Genomic DNA, 22,492 nt, shown 5'->3' on the forward strand with positions numbered 1-22,492 from the left:
CCAAACAATGACAAGTAAATATTTATAGCATTGTTTATTTTAGTTGTTATTTGATCTGTTTACAAATTCGCTGTATCTTAGTCATGTTTTTATCTTTTCTGGTGCAAAGGCTACAAATGCACTTTAGCTGCCGCACTTCAGCTGCCGCACTGTAACTCAAATTCAGAATTATACAAGTATTTTACTAATCAAAGATGTTTGTGTTAGCAATGACCATTTGCATGTATGAAAAATCATTTGTGAAAATTCAATTGCTTTCCACTAGCAAAGATTTTTAAAGGTCAAAAGTTACACTGGTTTTGCTTTGATAACTGCATGGAATGATATAAAATTTTGTTTGTCATAGTTAACCTGCTCCTTATCTTAGTTGTTCTGGCTAGATAGTGTAGAGTTAACCAAGTAAAATATCGCCACTACACCATTTTGCAAAAGCAATAATACAGACATTATGTAATAAAGTCAATTTTTTTACACTTTTAGCTTTTCAATTTACTATCTTAACTATACTCTAGAATCTAGATGAAGGCCTGCTATTGTTTATGAGTTATATTAAAATGTTTGAAACATTATATTTGCATTCCTGAAAGCAATTCTTCGTGGGAGAGACTCATTTGAAGACGTTATGTTATTCTGGTTTCCAAACAGCCAAAGAAGATTGTAAATTATGTGAACAAAATTCCCTAGAGTCTAGTTGCTGTGCTAAAGCTGAAGTAATTTCATGAGCTATCCTGTTCAGTTGTTTATTGCTGCCGATTCGCAGTCAGGAACTTTTTTGAGGTTTTTTATATTTAAAAATTATTCTGTTATAAATCTTCTGTTTTTTGGTTTTAAACTTTCTCTACATTAAATGAAAATTTATTTACGTCTATCAAGTTGTTTTCTAATTTTTTGTAGTTATTTGATACAAAAATCGCTCTACTGTATAAATAATATCTATATATATCTATATATATCTAAATACATATAACATATACATTGTATAATCAACTATTTAGCCTATCAAAATTTCCCTGCAGATTCTGTAGTTGGACGCCTAGCCAATGACTCTAGCAATATCGTGTCATTGGTGAGGGACCAGTATGAGAGCCTCATAAAGACTGTGACACTTGGGTCCACTGGCCTCCCTGACAATGTCAAGTTGGTCATGAGAACGAACTGCAGCAGCGCTGATGGGAAGATGGAGGAGAGCGATACATGTGAGTCAGGTATCGGACAGTATGTCCATTTTGAGGCAGAGGTGATACTGGAGAGCTGTTCAAAGAGTGCCACGTATACATTCGGCATCAAGCCCTTGGACCTCAGCGAGCGCGTCACTGTTGAGTTGGAACTCAGTTGTGAATGTGACTGTGGGGACAAGGTAAAGCAATACCTTTTTATGTATTATTATTGTAAACAAAAGTAACATTAAAATTGAAAAATTTAAATTTATTCTTGACACATCTACACATTGACTACCAATAGTTTGCTAGTGATGCTGTTTCTTTTATTTTCATCTATCGGAGGATTAATTTCAAGCAAGCCGATTGTCGGAGAATCATAAAAGATTCTACACAATTCTTTTCAGGTTTGATTTAGCTGTCCTATTGAGATTTGCGAAGACATGCACTATGGAAGCAGTTTTCAATGTATTTTAATTTTGTTAGGACTTCAAAACTGATACACGACACAAAAACCACCCAACAGCAATGCTTTTATAATAGGTAGATGCTTTCTCTAGCATTGACCTGTTGGTTGAGCCAATATTTTAATTCATAAAATCTTCCTAGTTCTTTGGTGACAACACTGTTTGCGTGTCCAGGACAGTTTACAACTCTGCACATATCTACAGCTAATGAAGACTTTTTAATTAAAAAATAACAGTACATTTTTCATTAGAATTCAGCAATTTACAGCTCACAATTCATTATTAATGAAATTACCAAGTTTATAATAAATCTGTTACCTCAAATCATTAAAACTCCTTGAGAATTATCCTATCAAAGCGGATAACTCCAAACAATATTTATGGGTTCTCATACGTCAAGGTATTTATTCCTGCATGCTAAGTTATGATAAAAGCTGATATTAGCAACAAGTCTAGAATCATGCTGCATATGTTTATTTATTTATTTATTTATTATTTATATATATTATATTTATTTTATTATATTATATGTTTTGTTTATTTAGAAAACCAAATTTAGAAATTTAAATACCAATTATTGAAGCTAGTGATGCCATAGTGCTGTTTCTAAAACTGGCAGCAGTTGTTTTATGTTGATCCAATTGGTAATTTGTAATATAGTGTGTTAAGAATTCTGATTTTATCTCCTATTTTATCTCACAGTTATTATAAATGAGATTATTAGGTTATTGAACTATAATCTAATCTTCCTTACAGGTGCTGCACTCTGAGCGGTGCTCTGGGTATGGCACCTACCAGTGTGGGATATGCTCTTGTGATGAGGGCTTCAGCGGTGAAAGCTGTCAGTGTAGTAGCTCTGATCAGAGTTCAGCGGATGCCTGCCTCAAGTAAGTGCTAGCCAATAGGAGGAGAGGGTGTTGTTGCTTTTTCTATTGGATTCACTTTTGACCAAACAAAGAATGGAATGCTTGTCCTTTCGTAATTACTAGGCCATTAGTTTTGGAATATGAAACAGGTTGTCTGTTGCCTAACTTACTGTAAATAGTTAATATTTACGTACAGCTAGCTTAAAAGTAGGCAACATCAACTGTAGTTAATTAAACTCTCTATGGCTTGTCAGATAGCAAACTGCCAGTGGTCATGTAATGTGAAAAAACATTTTACAATGCTCCTGGTGCAGGCCAGCATCTGGTTGTTGCCTGGCCAGATGAACCAGAAGTGACTAGTCTAGGCGATAAAGACAAATGCTTTGCTTTTTAGGATATGATATAGTTTTGTTGATGCCTGAATTTCACCTTTTGTTCGTAATCAGAATCGAGTAACTGGTTTTCTTTTGAAATAAACAGACTTTGTTTGATGTGTTGACAACTCCAAAATTTAATTGCAGCCAGTTGGCAAACCTCCAGTAATGTACCATCTCCTGAAGCCCATTCAGAGTGTTTCAGTCATTTGGGGAATCAAACAATGTGCATTTTGTATAGAGTTGTTATTCATGATTTATATACGGTCCTATTTACTGGGAGTTATCTGCTCAAGCTGGGATGACCAGTTTGAGCAGATAACTTGTTGCTGATGATGGTTCTCCATCCAACTTTACCTTTGTGTTATAGTCCACTCACTAGAACTGATTGCTCCTTGCATGGAGAGTGTAACACCTGCGGCAAGTGTCAATGTGATTGTTTGCCAGGAGAGCTAGAGCCATCGTGTGACAGGTACTCTGGAGAGTACTGCGAATGTAACACCAAGTCATGTCTCTGGAAAAACGGATTCATTTGTTCAGGTCTAATAATAGCTCTAACCTTGCATTTAACAGAGCTTTATAAGTGTTGTTCTATGACCACTGTCCTTGACACAAATTGGATTAACAAAGCGATCGATAAATTGGAAAATCGATAAAAATATAGCCGTGGACTGCCATTGGCTAAGAAAGAAACACATAAATTGTATGGATGTAGTTGGATCACTACACTTTGAATGATTGCTTCTATCAAGAAAATGTTGTTCATAGAAGAAGGTCGATCTTTGAAATTTCTAAATAGCTATTTATGGTTGACTATTTGCAAACACACGAAGCTGAATTATATATCGTTGCTATTGACCTTGATTCAATGTTTGCTTGATTATAACGGTTATTGCTTTGACGATAATCAGCTCACAGATTGAGGCATCATAAATTGTGCCAAGAAAGGTCTTGCAGTGTCACATACCAAGTGCAAGATCGGTTTGTAGAGTTGCAATATTTGCCCGATATATTGCAACTTCGCATTATACGTAGTTAAATGAAGTTTTGCTCATGGATAGTGGCTATATGTGGCTGTTGCTCTACTGCTGAAGCACATAAATTACATAATTTTTTATTATATAGTTCAATACATCAGAGTCTTGGCTTTTGAATGAGCCTATATTCAACACACAAAGAATAATAGAACTATGAAAAACAGGATGTCAAAAGTATGTCCTGCAATAAAAAAACACTTGGTTGCGGTTCCCACAATGTGATGTCACAATTATTATTTAGCCTTAGGTAGTCGATCCCTTTCACTGTCATTGAGGCTGCACTTTTTTGTGACAATCGGTGCTGTTAAACTCAGAGAGCGCTAATAATAAACTAGGATTCTAGATAATCAACAATGCCTGGGGATCGTGCTAACGCCAGACCAATACAAACACATGTTCTGGGTTAATTAATTATGCTTCAATAAATATACTGTCTTTGCTAAAGGTAATGAAATCACATCGATTAAATTATGACCTGCGGGTTGCGTGGCCCTTGGACTAAATTTCAATCGCACTTTCGCGAGACCACGCAATGCTTGAAATTAATTAGTCTCAGTCGCGACCCTCAACATCACAATAAAATGAGAGGGCTAGTGCATAATATCATCGGGAAAACATAGTATGGTGCTTGGAATCTGAGTTATTTATCGTAGAAATAATCTGTACAAGAGAACTAATGACATTAATTCCTTTGTTATCGACATTGGTTCTCTGGAGTTGTCCTACCTTCGCCTGAAACTAGCGTCATTATCTTAGTTGATGAATATAAGCGGTAAACAATAAAATAAGCGGTAAGAGCACACAACACCGCATATGAAAATTGTGACGTCACAATTTTCGACGTCCCAATACATATATACAAATTGTGACGTCACAATTTTCGAGTCTATACCATTGAACATTTCTGCGGTAGAGCTCTTGGGAAATCCTATAAACACCAACCAACGTCTGTCTCATCATGTCAAACAATGGCTCATTCGAAAGCCAAGACTCTGATGTATTGAAATATTGATGTATTGACTCTGTATTGATGTATTGACTCTGTATTGATGTATTGACTCTGTATTGATGTATTGACTCTGTATTGATGTATTGACTCTGTATTGATGTATTGACTCTGTATTGATGTATTGACTCTGTATTGATGTATTGACTCTGTATTGATGTATTGACTCTGTATTGATGTATTGACTCTGTATTGATGTATTGACTCTGTATTGATGTATTGACTCTGTATTGATGTATTGACTCTGTATTGATGTATTGACTCTGTATTGATGTATTGAAATATTGATGTATTGACTCTGTATTGATGTATTGACTCTGTATTGATGTATTGACTCTGTATTGATGTATTGACTCTGTATTGATATATTGAAAAGAAATGTAAAAATATGATAACAAAAATTATGTAATTTATGTGCTTTAAACAACGATGCTCAATTTAAACAAAATGCGCCACTATTTCCAAGTTCAATGGTTTTTTAATTAGTTAAAAAGTCTCTTGTAAACATCTAAACTACATTTTGATACTCTGAGAATTTCTGTTTCTGGTGATAAAACATCAAAAGTGAAAAAAAGTTGATTTTACACTAAATTTGTACTACAAGCTCACAATACAAATTTGGTTGTTTGGCTTCACAGATGTGTTGATGATTAGGAAATGGTGAAGCCGTGCTGTGAGTTACTGTACTAAGACGTTCTCAAACTGATTGAAAAGTTTTATTTTAACTTATTCCAAACAGTGAGAGGTGATGTAGTTGCCTGCCACTTGCCATTAGCCTGGCACATTGCCAAAGGCTAAATTGAGTAAGCTTACTAATAAGAACAAGCATAAAATTTCATTGCGCCATAACAGAGAGCGGTAGCATATTTTCACCCACATGGCAACATATGTCGCCGAAGGAATTCATAAATCTCGTATAGCTCAATAGTTTAGCATATCGTCTGGTGGATGCAAGGTTCCAAGGAATATTTCTTATAAAATTTTAATAGCTAAAGCGGGACACACCGAACAACAGACTTTGAGATTTATATATACATGTATATATATATATATAATTTGATATGATGTTCTACTTCCAACTGATGAAGTCACAAAGCAATCATTTAGCCGCATTACAGCTTGTGAAACATCGCATTACAGCTTGTGAAACGTCGCTTTTGAGGCTTCTATTTTGTTATACTAACTTTGACTAGATAAGTTGTTAAACAGTCCATACAAATCTCACAAGATTATGCCGAGGCGAGCTGTCCTTAGTAAATTAGTTACTGAGTCCTCAGTAACGTGCTATGCGATGCTAAAGCCTGGTTCCCATATCGGCTGCGAGACCCCTGCGGTAATCTTGCGCAGCAAAACACTTGCGACGCTAGGCTCGGCGGCTTCACATAAAGCTGCATCACAAATTATCGCATAAAAATATTCGCTTGCCAGGCGTTTCGAAAATGCTGACCTTCACCTTTACAGTGCATTTCGGGAAGGCTTTGATTGCGGCTCTTTGCGATAGTTGAACAGCGCTGAACTCATGCCCCCGGCAACTACCAGCGGTACTCTGCGCGTAAGTTCACATTTAACCGCTGATAGCCTGTGGTGCTGTCGCCGGGCTTGAGACGTATATGGGAACCAAGCTTAACACATTACCTTAACCTATGATCCAAAATCAGTAAATTTTTGGATTTTTTTCAAATAAATATAATTCCAGTCTATTTAGAGATATCGCTGTTATGGTATAGCTTTGAACATGCACACACTTTGCATATGGAAATTGAGATATGATGACTAGTTCTACTTCTTGCCTAGCACGACAGAGTGACACCAGCCCCTTCAACATACATGTATGGCTTTTACAGGCAATGGTGAGTGTGTGTGCGATGAATACAGTTCAACCAGCTATTGCCAGTGTTTCTCAGGCTTCCTTGGCCAGGACTGTTCCTGTCCCGTCTCAGACTCAGCCTGTCGGTCCAACAATGGCACTGGGGTAAAAACTACCAGCATGTGAAACACGTTATTCTGGGTGTTAATGTCTTTTTATTTCTAAAACCAAATCTTTAGTTTATGAATTATCATTGGCTAGTTCTTTGCATATTAGAATTTAAAGTAAAAAGCAACTATAAACATCAGTTTTTTTAATTGCTATTTTACTTCAGGTTGTATAACCTTATTGATAGTATTAACTATCAGTAAGGTATAGCTATAGCTATAACTATAGCTCTTCTAAATCGGTTCTCAACTCTTTTGCTACTGCACCAAATTCGCTATTCTGACCAAATTAATTCAAACGTATTTTCGAAAATTTGATATCTCCATAGTACTTATGAAATATCTTGAGAATCAATGCAGATATTGTTTTATTGCAAATTGCATCTTATTCATAACAAAATTCTCTACAAAATAAGTGCAAAATCTTCAGTGCATCCCACTCTCGCAAAACCTCTGACGCTTCCTTTGCATTGAATCAACGCAGTGAATTTCTTATTGCTATGACGATAGCGATCTGGTATTCCCGTTTTGAAAAATAAGTAGAAATGGAATTGCTTATCAAAAAGCTTTTCAATTGGTTGCACGTGATTGACAACAAGGTTGTTTCATTGGAGACAAAATTTGATGAGTCTAGCTGATGTGTAGGCTTCGTAATGAAAAGAAAAGTGCAACCCTATTGATTAGCCTATTCATCGGCTTACAGTAGTGAAAGATTTAAACGTTGAGGTCGCTACCGTTGATTAAAATCTGCAGTTGTCATAATTGGTTAGTAGAATAAGGCTGCGCCTGTCTGATTGTTTTCAGAGACTATGGGTTTTGACAAGTTGCATAAATTTTCATCAGTAGCATATATAACTCAACCTTTCAATATTAAAAAATTATACATATGTAAACGCTAGCCAATAGTGAAATTTTCAATGTTTCACGCAACAGGAACTATCACTAAGGTGAGGTAAAACAGGGTTGTCCCGTGTCACACACCCAACTTGGTCACTACATTGGGTAGGGGCGGAGAGATAGCTAAATATACTGTCCCCGATGTTTTCTTTGGTAAACTGAGTAAAAATCTAATTCTATTGTATATAATAAGCCATTAATTTTAGATCCAAAATGAGCAGGTTCACTGGTTTCATGTGAAGTGAGTATGTCAGTTTGAGATACACTGTGTAAGTAGCCTACAGTATTTGACTCTATGAAAGTAGCCTGTTTCACTCTATGAAAGTAGCCTGTTTGATTCTATGTGAGTAGCCTGTTTGATTCTATGAACGTAGCCTGTTTGATCCTATGAAAGTAACCTGTTTGATTCTATGAAAGTAGCCTGTTTGACTCTATGTGAGTAGCCTGTTTGATTCTATGAAAGTAGCCTGTTTGATTCTATGAAAGTAGCCTGTTTGATTCTATGTAAGTAGCCTGTTTGATTCTATGAAAGTAGCCTGTTTGATTCTAAGAAAGTAGCCTGTTTGATTCTATGTGAGTAGCCTGTTTGATTCTATGAAAGTAGCCTGTTTGATTCTATGTAAGCAGCCTGTTTGATTCTATGAAAGTAGCCTGTTTGATTCTATGAAAGTAGCCTGTTTGATTCTATGAAAGTAGCCTGTTCGATTCTATGAAAGTAGCCTGTTTGATTCTATGAAAGTAGCCTGTTTGATTCTATGAAAGTAGCCTGTTTGAGTCTATGAAAGTAGCCTGATTGATTCTATGAAAGTAGCCTGTTTGATTCTATGAAAGTAGCATATTTGATTCTATGTGAATAGCCTGTTAGACTTTATGTAGGTAGCATGTTTGACTCTAATGAAATTACGTATTGCATCTGTTACAGGAAATCTGCAACGACAAAGGGGATTGTCTCTGCGGAAAATGTTCATGCTCAGATGCTTGTTATAGTGGACTCACATGCTCCATTCTTAAACCAGTATGGAATATCTTTGTTATATTATTTTCTATTAGCTTCATATTTATATATCGGTACGTTAATAGGCCGTCCCTTGAAGTTTAAAGGTTGACTTGCAACAAAATTCACATTACAGCCATTTGATATCAAAAGATTCACCATGTCTTACTCTGTTGTGTTGTGAGTGCCAAATATGTGGAAATGTGATTAAAAGCTCTTAAAAGCTCATAAAGGAAAAGCCGCCGTAGATTGGAATCTGTTTATTTCGATGACGTAGCCATGAAATTTGGTTATTGTCTTGTCACGTGATGTTCTCATGTGAATTGAAAGGCCAATAAAAAGCTCAATATAAAACCTATCGTAGCACTAGTTTATGACAAACACTTCAGGTTTTACCGAAGACCCCGTATCAAAAATAGATGCTCGCTACTTTACAGTTTTGTTTCGGTTTGGTCTAATCGGCAAGTCGTAATCTGATCATGTGGCCCAATACTTCGCAAATAGTTTTTGCAGCACTTTTCGATTATCACAAGTGACCAACAGGCTCGTCACGATTATCAGACAATGATATGTACTCCTTCAAACTAAGGCTAAAAAATTAAACGAAATTTTACGGTAAGTTATATGATATCACTGCTAAAAGTGACAGCATTACGATGACGATAAAACAGGCGCGTAAAAACAATAGACATGGTTTTATCGAATGTGTGAAGTATATTTGTGAAAATATTTTGACGAATAAGGCTGCATGAAAGTGTAAACAGAAACCATCTCTCACAACTCGTCACATTTGAGCCATTTTGGAAAGATAATCCAAACTACGGCGGTCTCGTGTGGCTGCGATTTTCTGTTCGTTTTTGAGCTTTTAAGAGCTTGTAATCACCTTTCCGCATATTTTGCACCTAAAACACAACAGAGTAAGACATGGTGAATCTTTTGATATCAAATAACTGTAATGTGAATTTTGTTGCAGGTCAACCTTTAAGGGTTTTGGGCTATTTTCGTTTATTAAATATTTCATGTAAGTTTTACACAGTTGAAATGTGCATTTAAAGTAGTGCTTGCCGACCACCAACCATGTTTAGAAAGCTTTATCATCAAAGCCATAAGTATCATACACAGTTACTGAGTAGAAATTTGTTGTTGAGGGTGCCAATTCTCGCTCTAACCTGAGTTTCATGCACCCTCCTATCAATCGTATGACCAGCCACATCTCATTGTTAACACTTCACAAACTGATCACAGACTATCATGTGGTACCACTAAGTGCATTATCTATACATTGTGTGACTTTTGAGGTTCATGAACATTTAAACTCTCTAGTTATACTCATAGTGATATTTCCTTTCATGCCTCCTTCTATAAAGTTTTTGGCCAAGATTATTCATTCAGTATAAGTTTTTCTTTACTTATGCTAAATGCTGGTTCACACTATATCGCCGCTTGGCGGGTTTAACAACACAATACTTTTGTGATCGTCTGTGATAACAGTGTTCACACTATCACAAACTTACCCGCGTTCACATTATCTAATACTCTGTGAAATAGCGTTCTCATTTTTCTATTTTATTTTTTACAAAGAAACCTTTTTATGTCCGCGTGCTCGAAGCAAATACTAGATCTGCAGTAAATATCATAAACGGAAATAAGTAATTCATACTATGCGTGTCTGCGAATTACTATTGCCAAAATGGTTACATTCTACAGGCTGTTGTCGAAGCTCTACAAAATATCGGGAGAGTTTCACAGCTGCAAACTTTCCTGATGTATCTTTACTTCGTCGATGCTATCGAACTCTGGTGCACATAGTTGACGATGAACGCCGAAAGGACAGCGCCAACATACGGCGATATAGTGTGAACCATGCTTACCAACTATAGTAAACTACGTTATAAATTTTCCCCGAGTTAAAAAATAAACTATATAAAATGACTATATTTGTTGTTATAAGAGAAAGAGCGTAGGTGAAATCAGCCAGAAGGGATATGTATATGTTGTCGTTACTTTTCTCCTGACATTCAGATTGCTGTTCAGCAAGAGGCTGCTGCCGGGCACTAAGGTCAATCTCATGTTGAACGAAGAAAATGTAACATCAGCACAACAATTGTTCTTCTAAAAGTTACCTAAAACCAGTATAAAAATTCAACTAAATTCACTAACTGTTCATGTGGCCGAATCAGACAAAAGCAAATGAGATATTATTAACCTGAAAATACTCAATATATGAATCCTTTAAACTAGGATGTTCTGTTGCTACCTCTCTTTCTGAAATGAAGTAGAGTACTGATTGATGGTCTAGTTTTTGAGATAATAAAGATTTGTATGCCCAGTAGCCTGACACTGTTAGTATTTTTATGTTCACCTTGTTTAAGGTGATAAAAGAGCTGCATACAGTTTTCCTAAGGGTAGAATTGGTAGTCTATGACGAGGCAGTATTCAAAGACATGGCCTTCTGTTTACACCAAAGCGATGCCTAATTTGCTGCTTACTGTATTGTTTTTACATGGAAAAACAATTTGATATGTGTGTGTATTTGTCCAACCGATTATATTTTTAAAATATTCATATAGCTAACAACTTGTATACCTTTAGCTTTAAGATACACAAATTGTTAGCTCAAGCTCTGGACATAACTATGCGTGGCATTTGTATGATTGCAAAATATTTTTTAGCTTGTAGCAAAGCTTCACAACCAATTATCGAGTTTTGGCGACTATGAATTTGTTATGCTGTAACCTTCAGCTGTTCTCACATTAGTGTGTGGGAAAGCAACTCCATGTATATGCATTTGTATATATCTTTGCAACCGATTCTATGCTTTAAATATCTATTTTCAATGCGAAAAAAGGTGAACATACTTTGTTTAAAAAATGAACAAACCAGCGTCACTCTCTCGGCATAACTCTATGAATTAATTTGATGAACATGATTATGTTATGGAAGTCATTTTTCCTCTAGCAAAGAGGAGACAATGAACAATTTCAAGATGCTTCAAATGTATAAAATGTGCTGCATACTTTTTATCCACTGAACATCTTTTATTATAGGAATGCAGCCGTGCTTGCGTGAGCTTCAAGGAATGTGTGGTGTGTAAGGTGAACCCATTGGAGTCAGCGTCTGTCTGTACCGGCAACAGTGCCTGTGCTGGCTACAACATAGTCCTTGTGCCAGAGCTGGAGAGTAAGTAATACAATTCCTTGTTTTGTAGCCTTAGATTCACATGAATAATAAAAAATAGTTCTTATTTGTTAGTGGCTTAGTATAAAAAACTTTTATTTTTGTAAAAGTAATATTTGGTAATTGATAATTTAATTTTAAAGATATTTATAGTCATAGATGTATGTATATTGGGTAAAGATAAAGATTATAACATATTAGTATTTAGGCACATAGCGCTATCATTTCCACCTGGTCAAGTTTTAACACAACAAATATGATAGCAACCCTTCAATATTTCGTGACAGGCAATCTGTGCCAATCGGTTCAGACAAGGGCACACAGAAGTTTAACAAACCATTGCCAAATATGAAATTATGAGTCATCGGCTCTTTTTTAATATAAAAAAATTGAAGAGCAAAGATTTCTGTATTTCTTAAGGAATTATTAGCACTTGCATATATTGAACAACAATTACTACATTTCTAGTTAGGAGACATTCAATTAGGATTTGTCTTCTGTTTCACTCTATTCATAAGGAAAAGAGCAGACAACTACTATTATATTGCTTCAATTTGATTGTAATTGCTTGTCCAAATCAATATTTGAATGGTCATTAACATTTGAAGAATTCAGCTGGCGCTAATAATATTCAGATTGAGTAAAATATAATTTTACTTTGAAATCGCGTCATAAAACTTTATTACTATCAAACCCTTATGTATGAATAACCTAGGACAGCGTCATTAAAACTTCCGGTCGACGACGCTATAAAACCTTAAACATGTCAAGTCTATGAATCTATTAAATTTTGCTCACATTTCATCTATCTTTGTACATAAATTTACCGGAAAGTATTTCTTCAAAGAATAATAGCTTCTATAAAGCAATTTGCAAATATGGAGATATATGAAAATATGGAGATTGCCTCAGCTTAGCAGGCTGGTTACCTCTGCATTAATCTATGATTATCATCTCTACGATCTAACACTATGCCATCATCTTAGAGAGATGATAATTACCAACAATCCCCTCATACAGACATCACTAGCTTTTGTCCTACCACAGTCTAAAATAAATCCCAGGTCTGGCCCATAACTTTAGCTGTGTGGTAGACATGCATGTGTTAGCGATGGACTCATTTATGTTAATTGCTAAACATTATGTACATAATATAGCTAACCGGATCCTTTTGGCATTGATCTTCACTGATTTATTTAGTTCAACGATACCATAATCGTTCTAAGCTCTTTGTGTTAAAAATTGACTCACAACAAAATGCACTTTACAGTTATTTCATATCAAAAGATTCACCATGTCTTACTCTGTTGTGTTGTAGGTGCAAAATATGTGGAAATGTGATTACAAGCTCTTAAAAGCTAAAAAACGAACAGTTAATCCCAGCCATCATGAAAACGTTGTAGAGTGGACTAAATATATGCTAAACTAGATAAAACTAACTAAATATTAAAGAAAACCACAAACATGATCCTAATTGGGACAATTAATTAGACAATGTAAATTCTAATGTATTTTTATGCACGTATGCTAAAATAAAAAACGGATAACTACATGCCTAATAGTTCCTCAAAAACAGTTTTCCAATATCAGTTCTACTAGCAATGCTTCAAACCCTCATACAGTGCACCTCCGGGCTACGATGTCCCTCTTATAGGATGTGGAACAAAATGGTTTTTTGTCCCCGCCATACAACATTCTATTCACCATACGATATCAACAAAAATTTTCTCAAAATTAAAATATGGCGGTCGGTTTGCTGAGTACTTTGGAATAACAAAGGTGCTGATATTCTACATGCCAAAATCCTCGAACTCTTATTGATGCTCTCTCTCAGTTTAGTGTTATTCGTTTTAAGTTATAGTAAAAATGAAACTGGAAACGGGTAGGTGATAAAATTTTAAATTATGACAATGTTTAGTTTAGTAATATGCATACTAAAACTTAGCTTTAAGTGCATGTTTACTATGATAAATTCATTTAAGTTAAATTCAAATATATGCTACACGTTTGTCTCGAAGTCAAGAACTTCCTACGGTACGTACTGCACATAGTAATGCTACATTTTACTGCAGATCATAACCAGTAAATACACTAAAGTTATTGTAGGTAACAATGGTTACTAAGGATAACATACTATTTTGCTACTAAATTTTAATATGTACAGTATATATAAAACTTTTTGATGTTTTTACCAGGGGGTGTTTTCATTAGATAAGTACTATGTGTTTCTATACCCTTCTATATGTAATGCTCACTTTACGATGCCAACACTGGAACGAATTAAAATCATATGCTGAGGGTCATTGTACAGATGATTGTGAATGTTTGTATCTTTTTGAACCAGTGATCAAAGCACAACTACAGTGAGGAACTCTCTAAGGAAAAAACGTTGTTCAGGGCCCTGGCAACTGGCCAGCACACCTGCAATATCATTTGACATTGGGCGTGGTCATATGTACTAATGCATTGCATTATACACATTATTGATGGTTGATGTCGCAACTGATTATAGCTGAAGGAAGCTGTTCTTATGAGAACGAAGAAGGATGTTTGCAGCACTATAGATATGAGTTCGATCACACTACTTCCCTCTGGACTGTCTCTATTCTCAACCAACCAGGTTCGTTGACTCTACTAACTGCAACGCTCTTGACCAAGTCGAACTTGTCTGACGATTGCATGCAGTTTCAGTTTGCTTAGAAATGAACTAAAATATGAAATGATTATGACGATTATTGCTGGAACACTAACCCACTTTCCAAGAAAAACATAGTCCTGGATCTTTGCAGAAATGATCTAAAACATTGGAATACAGGTAGCCCTCACTTAAAGGTTGACTTGCAACAAAATTCACATTACAGTTATTTGTTATCAAAAGATTTACCATATCTTACTCTGCTGTGTTGGAGGTGCAAAATATGTGGAAATGTGATTACAAGCTTTTAAAAGTTCAACAACGAAAAGTTAATCGCTGCCATTCAGCAACTGCCGTAGATTAGAATCTCTTTCCAAAACGGCTCAAATGGGACATAATTGAACAAGATGGCTTCTGTTTACACTTTAACGCAACCTCATTCTTCGAAATATTTTCACAAATATACTTCACGCATTCAATAAAACCATGTCTACTGTTCTTGCGCGTCTATTTCATCATCATTGTAATGCTGTCATTTGGAGCACTGATATCTCAAAACCTACCGTAAAAATTTGTTTAATTTTTTAGCCTTAGCTCGAAGTAGTGCATATCATCTTCTGATAAACATGACGAGCCTGTTGGTCACTTGTGATAGTAGAAAAATGCTGCAAAAATTATTCGCGCTGGTTTGGCAGGAAGTATGGGTCACACGATCAGATTAGGACTAGACGATTAGACCAAACCGAAACAAAACTGTAAACTAGCGGGCATCTATATTTGGTAATGGCTCTTCGGTAAATCCCGAAGTGTTCGTCATAAACTATTGCTATGAGAAGTTTTATATTGAGCCTTTTATTGGCCTTTCAATTCAGGTGAGAACATACGTGACAAAACAGTAACCAAATGGATTGAATACGTTGGAAAAATAAACTGATTCCGATTTATGGCGGATTCGTGATGGCGGCGATTAACTGTTCGTTTTTGAGCTTTTAGGAGCTTTTAATCACATTTCCACATATTTTGCACCTACAACACAGCAGAGTAATACATGGTGAATCTTTTGATTCCAAATAACTGTAGTTTGAATTTTGTTGCAAGTCAACCTTTCACCCTTTGACCGGGTATAAGCCCCCCAAAAACAACCGAAACTCGTGTAATTTATTTTCGAAAATTCAATAAAATCGATATTTTATGAACATGCATAGCTCAAATCTTAAATTTATTTCTATGAACAAAAATTTTTGTACATAAACATTCATTTATATATCTACTACTTAAAAAATACAACCCTGTGCAATTGTCCCTGTATGAAATGCTTGGAAGCATTTTTTTCGGTAGTCAAACGCTATAACGTAGCCATGCGAGCTACCATAACGATCATTTTTTCTGTATATTCTAAGTATATTAAAAGTCCAAAAAGTTTACATCACTTCTATCATTTGAATTATTTTTATTCTGATCAGACAAAAAATCACTAACAATCGCAGGATCAAATAATCTTTTATTTTACCGTTTTGAAAGTCGAGCCGATGTTGACTGGTTTTTCTAACTTTTATTTTTTTCCAAGGAGGCGCAATTTGTTTAGCTTTTAGCACAAAGCAACGCCTCTCAGATAATCGTTTCATATTGTAAATCATTGACCGATATCTTGTTGATATTTAAAACTTACTACTGTTCATATCATTTGTTTAACGTTACTAGGCGACAGCTTTATAAACGTCTACCGAAAAGGACATAAATGTCGTTTCCCCACGCAACCGGTAAACAACATTTTGGTCGTTTCCCCAGCCAAAGGGTTAACGATAGGGTTACATTCTAAAGACCTTGTCGTTAAGCAATCTCTTCTTTAAACAAACCCCCTTTAAGCATCCGTTGCACATGTATAGGCTATGTACACTGTACCGCATTTCTTCACATTCTCTATTACTCAACTTTTCACTTTTTTTTAATAAGTATAAACTTTTAGCAAATATATTAAATTTTAACATTTTCTTTTTACGTAGCCTCTGTGTCTGCACAAGCATGTAAACAAAAGTTAGGCTATCATAGAATACATTGCAATAGATAATCCCACGACCAAACACGAGCATAGCGATTGTCTGGGAGATTCATGATAAATGCATATGTGCACACAACTCCCGAAAAATTATCCGTTAACGGCGTGACCAAATCCTTGTACCGAAATGTCGTCCAAAAATTTAGCCATTTTTGTTTTGAGTCATTTAAGTATAATAATGATACAAAACACATATAAACCTATTTAAATATGTTACCAAGTCTTTGAAAGGTTACCGCACCATCTTAAAACTAACCCATTTGATCGGATAATACATAAATAGACAGATTAATTAGGCCTTAAATCGAAATAAAAAACTTTACAAGCCTATTTTAATCAAAATTAAGACCGGCATATGAAACGCCGATAAAGCCGTGCGACAGAGAGTAGAAATATTAAGTCGCCAGCATTTCACGAGAAAAACGTGGACATTTCACCAGTCTATAGCATTGATTAATTGCCAAAGGTTTCTGTAATTAACGTAGACTGTTTGAGGCGTAGACCGATTTACAGGTATGAAAATGTGGTGCACAGTTTATCAGCCTATGTTTTTTGTCCAATTACCGAAGGTTATTTAAATTATCTAGAACATTAACCAGATTTCTTTACATCTTATCTACAAGCTAGGGCCAAACTACAATGCCCCTTTGTGACAAGAATATTTCTTTATTTCACTCCAGTTTGCAGAAAACTTCCAGGCGCGTGAATGCTAATTCTTGCTTTCTGTTACATATCGCTGTCAAAACCATTCTACATTCACAACACAACCAACTTTCAAACTGTATATTACACGGCAGCTTGCCGTTTTACTTTTAATATTGCATTTCAGAGATATAATAAACATATTTCATTATTGCTGTTGTTAGTTAAATTACGTACAGTAGGTTAGGTCTACAGCTTGAATTAATATTTATTTTATTGTTGTAAAACATAAGTTTGAGATAGTAGTAGATTAGGTTTGATTTTTATACAACCTTTTGTTTTGCATAATTGACCTTTTGAATTTCATTTCAAAACAACTTGAAAACTACCATGGACATACAACCTCCCAGAACACCACGTCGTCACAGTGGCCGTCCACGTGTCTCCCAATTATTACAGAGGGGGAGAAATAGAAGGTTCTCACCACGGGTGTCCTTTAGCGGGGATGTTGCCGAAGCCGAGACCGGGCCGTAGTCTACACACACAAAAAAACAACAAAGGTTCACGTAGTTATGAGCAAAAACAAAAGTATCCACCCAAATATCTCACCAATCCGATGAGCAGCACACGCAAAAACTAAACCAATCGACTGAGCCACCCATCATGTCAAAATATTCCAAGTTTCAAGTCATGTCTTGCACAACTCACCTTATGGTTTGTCAAAACCTGTCCCAAAGTCCCTATTAATTTGAGACTGTCCAATATCGGTTTTAGAAATGGTCGCCGCTAGCCTAGCGTCCTGATTCAACAGCTTAGTAAGTATCGGGGCATTGCTGAGTGCTCCCGATCCTTTTGAGTCCTTCTAAAGTTTTGTTTACAATAGTGTTAACCCGATTTTGATTGGTTCTTGCATGCTTAAAAAAGACTCAAAAAGATCGGGAGCACTCAGCAATGCCCCGATAGTTACTAAAATGTTGAATCAGGACATTAGACTAGGCTAGCGGCGACCATTTCTAAAACAAATGTTGGACGGACAGTCTCAAATTAATAGGGACTTTGGGACAGGTTTTGACAAACCATAAGGTGAGTTGTGCAAGACATGACTTGAAACTTGAAATATTTTGACATGATGGGTGGCTCAGTCGATCGGTTTAGTTTTTGCGTGTGCTGCTCATCGGATTGGTGAGATATTTGGGTGGATACTTTTGTTTTTGCTCATAACTACGTGGACCTTTGTTGGTTTTTTGTGTGTAGACTATGGCCTGGTCTCGGCTTCGGCAATATCCCCGCTAAAGGACACCTGTGGTTCTCACAGCAACCATCAACATCAAATGCTAATGTTCAAAAACACGCTACTCAAAATAGTAACAACAACTCATCTGATTCAGAGAATTCTTTAGTAGATGTTGTAGGCTTCGCCTACAACATCTACTAAAGAATGTTCAGGTCAGAATTCTACAGGTCAGAATTCTACAGGTCAGAATTCTACTTTTGTAGAATTCTGACCTGTTGTAACTACTTTTTCAACAACCAGCAGTACCCTTTCCTTTTTCCATTATCACTTTGGTCGTGGGCTGTATGAAAAGGGAATTTCTAGTACATATATTTATGTTTACTTTTTTGACATTTCTCTATTCTTTTAGCAGTTGCCCTTTAGAGTTTGTCACCACCATCATCTGAATTATTATATTACTGATCTATCAAAAGATCACTGACCACCGCTGGATCAAATAAAGTTTTATTTTTCATTTTGAACACATGCTGACAGGTTTTTCCATCGTCCATTTTTAAATATAAGTTTAGAGAATAAGAGAAATATAGTTTTCTTATTTCTTTAGCTTGTAACATAAAGCAATGCCCCTCATATATTTGTTTCATATCGTAATTCATAGATGAATTTCTTGGTGACAGTATTTAGGACTTAATAACATTCATATCCTTTGTTTATTGTTACTAAGCGACAACTTGATAAACTTCTACTGAAAACGACGCCGACTTTGTTTCCCACAGAACTGATAACAAGACACTTAGGTCATTTTTCCGGCGAAGGAGCTATGAAATATATTTTGTATTCCTATTTAGCTTCTTCAAGCATATTTTTGACAAATTTCACAATTTCTAACATGATGTCGTACCTCGGAGTCATCAGTAAGCAAGCCCGTCATTATGTGTTGACTACATGTACATCTAAGCTATTATACGGACGGATGTTTCTGTGCTTCTCACAAAATGTATTAAAAGATATTTCCGAATATAACATTAAAGATGTATTAGTTTTTTGTCTGTACTAGTAAAGATATTGTATGTGAACATCTATGCTGCAAATTTTCACTATTTGGAACAATTTTTATTATTAAAAAATCACCTGCCATAAATTAAATATATAGAACTCTCTCAGTCATTGTGGATAGTGTGCTAATCGGTACAGGTTCTGCTGAAACAGCGCATTTACCCAACATTTGGCACGTTGTGTGTTGTCTTTCATGCATATAACCGATTGTGCTCTGCGAGAACAATTTTTCATCAGAATTTTACCAAAATAGCTCAATTAGTTAGATCATGGAATAGTTTAAGTATTTTTTTAATTCTCATAGAAATTGTATGAAAAATAATGATAAAATATCAAACAAAATCACGAAATGCCAAATAGAGCTAGCTGGCATAGATAGCAGTCTTGAAGACATCGATGTATCATTGTCTCTACAACCTACTATAATATGATATCTTCAATAATATCTCACTTTCTCGATTTTAGTGTGCCAGAAGGACTACTGGCTAGAGGTGATTATAGGCGTGTGTGTTGGTGTCTTGTTGCTCGGCATTCTCGCACTCATCATATGGAAGTGGGTTGTCACTCTCCATGACAGAGAAGAGCTGAGGAAGTTTGAGAAGGAGGCTCAACAGGCACGACTCAAATCGGTACGTACAAATCTGCTCAGAAATCACTTGCATAAAGCTATTTTTGGGAATATAGAATCTTCGAACCTTATTTAGGATCCTGAGGTTGAATCGACAGCCCAAATTGACATTGTCATTGTTTTTTACCCAACTATGGTAGAACTGTGACATTGCCCCAAACAAATGCAAATAAAATTGACACCTCATCGCTGCAAAGTCTGTGCATGGCAAAATGCCTTTCAAGAATTTATGTCTGAATCAATTGTATGAATCAGTCACTTTTCCACATCGATAAAATGACAGTGGGCAGCAAAAGTTAGCATCTGCTGTCCAATTATGTAACTAAACTAATATCATAATAGTATCATTAAATAATGGCCCAGTGTCATTGACATTTTGTGCACAGAGACTTTAACAAGTTTGCACTGAATGGCTGCCAAAACACCAGGAGAAATTTTTTGAAGACAACACAAGATACCAACTTTATGTGTAGGTGTGCTTGGTAAGATAAGATTTTCCATGTTCTGACAGAAGAATTTTTTATAAGTTGAGAGAATAACAAACAAAGAAAGTTTGTTTGTGTAATTTGGCTGATAATTTACCTCATTTCAGATGATACATCCCCTTTAATCAAGAATTTAACTTGGAAATAAGTTCTCAGAAACATGCTTATGATAAAAATATATGAACGATACCTCACTAGGAACCAATTACAATGCTCATAGTTGACTGTTAGCCAATCAGAATGAAGCCATTACTAAAAGGTTTGACTAGGATTAAACATATATTCTGTTTAAACAAGCCTAGTAAAAATATTTATTCCTCCATTTTGTTTAAGATTTTTTATGGATTGTAAGCATTACACCTTCCAACTTTATCAGCTGAAGTTCGACATCTTAAATTAAGAAGCAACACAAGGTCTTATCTGCTGCTTCAACCTGCCCCCAAATTTGAGTCTTTCCGATCTTACATGTAGCATGATGACTTGAAGTAAGTCATATTGTGACATACCAGCTGTGATGTCACAAATGTTTTAGACTGAGAACCCTTTGTACAAGCCAGCCACCTCCACCTATCGTAATCCAATGTACCGCAAGGTAGCCATTGAGGAGGAAGATGGCAAAGAAAATGGCGAAACACATGCATTGTGATAAGAATGAAATCTACTCATAGCGCGTGATTGGAGAATACTTTATTTCATTATTATGTAATTAGAAATATCTTTCTTACCAATCGCGTGATTGAACTGGATGACAGTAAGAAGATAGCTATGGGTCGGTTAGGACTTATTTATTTAGTATCGATAATTGATGAGACAGTCACGTGTTAGCAAGGGTGTGAATGAAGTTTCACATGTCCATTATGCACTTGTATGTGATTTTGCCAATCTCTCCCATGATTGGTCTGTCAATTCATATGTTAGTGAATGGGGGTAAATTATACACTACACAATGTGTTCTAGTCACATCCTGTTTAGGTACTCGCTGCACCCTTTAGCTCACATTCTATTAGATTTGTTTAATTACACGGCCTTGACAAAGGGGTGTCTTTTACAAAAAATTCAACTACAGATCTCTTTTTAGCTAGTTGCTTCAATCTGAATATGTTGTATTTACATATATAGTATTGTTCTATTTTAATTTACAGTAATATTGTTAGCAATCAATTTTACTGATATAACTACAGTAGCTAATGTTGTGCCTGCTATATCTTTCATTATATTGTTTCTATGACCACTCCTGCTACTTTTCATGCGCACATGTACTTTTCAGACACGGGGGCCACTTTGCCACAAATGTTCTATTTGCATATATTTGTTTAGACACCATATTGTGCATTTATTTTTGATTTTATACAGCTTTCGAATAATCTGTACATAGAATGCTATCAAATATACTGTTTTAGCAAATCAATGAACTTTGTAAAATTCATGTAGACTGGTTTATTGCCGCCGACATTAGGAATGTGCACCTTATTTGAATACTTGTTGGGTGGACTCTCAGTGGTGTTAAAAACTATAGCTGCAGTATGGATCCTACATAATACCTAATTTACAAGGGGTAGACAAGTATTTGTAGTAATAAGCTCCATGCATCATCCATAATCCATGTTGTGAAGCATGAATGCTGATTAAAAATGCTGTCCATCAACCTTTGACCTACAGCCAAATAAAACCCTTAATCACTGTTGCATTTACTAGGGAACAGCTATCCAGCTCTTATAATTTAACTTCTGGTAAGTTACTATCAATCAGTCATGTCCGCAACCATAGGTATGAAAACACTCATAGAGACACAATGAAAAGGCATTGA

The 22,492-nt window shown here is 35.6% G+C and overlaps 1 protein-coding gene across 1 annotated transcript in view; it reads left to right on the forward strand.

The window, feature by feature from the left end:
* The window catches only part of LOC137386912 (integrin beta-6-like), a 54,715-nt gene extending 32,622 nt beyond the window's left edge, over window positions 1–22,093 (forward strand). Inside the window, exons 9-17 of the mRNA XM_068073135.1 lie at window positions 1,017–1,357; window positions 2,381–2,511; window positions 3,235–3,404; window positions 6,752–6,879; window positions 8,701–8,793; window positions 11,820–11,952; window positions 14,462–14,569; window positions 20,038–20,201; window positions 21,218–22,093. Of these exons, the coding sequence (XP_067929236.1) occupies window positions 1,017–1,357; window positions 2,381–2,511; window positions 3,235–3,404; window positions 6,752–6,879; window positions 8,701–8,793; window positions 11,820–11,952; window positions 14,462–14,569; window positions 20,038–20,201; window positions 21,218–21,331 (1,382 nt within the window). The 3' untranslated portion in view covers window positions 21,332–22,093. The remainder of the gene's footprint in view (window positions 1–1,016; window positions 1,358–2,380; window positions 2,512–3,234; window positions 3,405–6,751; window positions 6,880–8,700; window positions 8,794–11,819; window positions 11,953–14,461; window positions 14,570–20,037; window positions 20,202–21,217) is intronic.
* Window positions 22,094–22,492: the final 399 nt, after the last annotated feature.

The sequence above is a fragment of the Watersipora subatra genome, chromosome 2 (genome assembly GCF_963576615.1).
Source record: "Watersipora subatra chromosome 2, tzWatSuba1.1, whole genome shotgun sequence".
NCBI lineage: Eukaryota > Metazoa > Bryozoa > Gymnolaemata > Cheilostomatida > Watersiporidae > Watersipora > Watersipora subatra.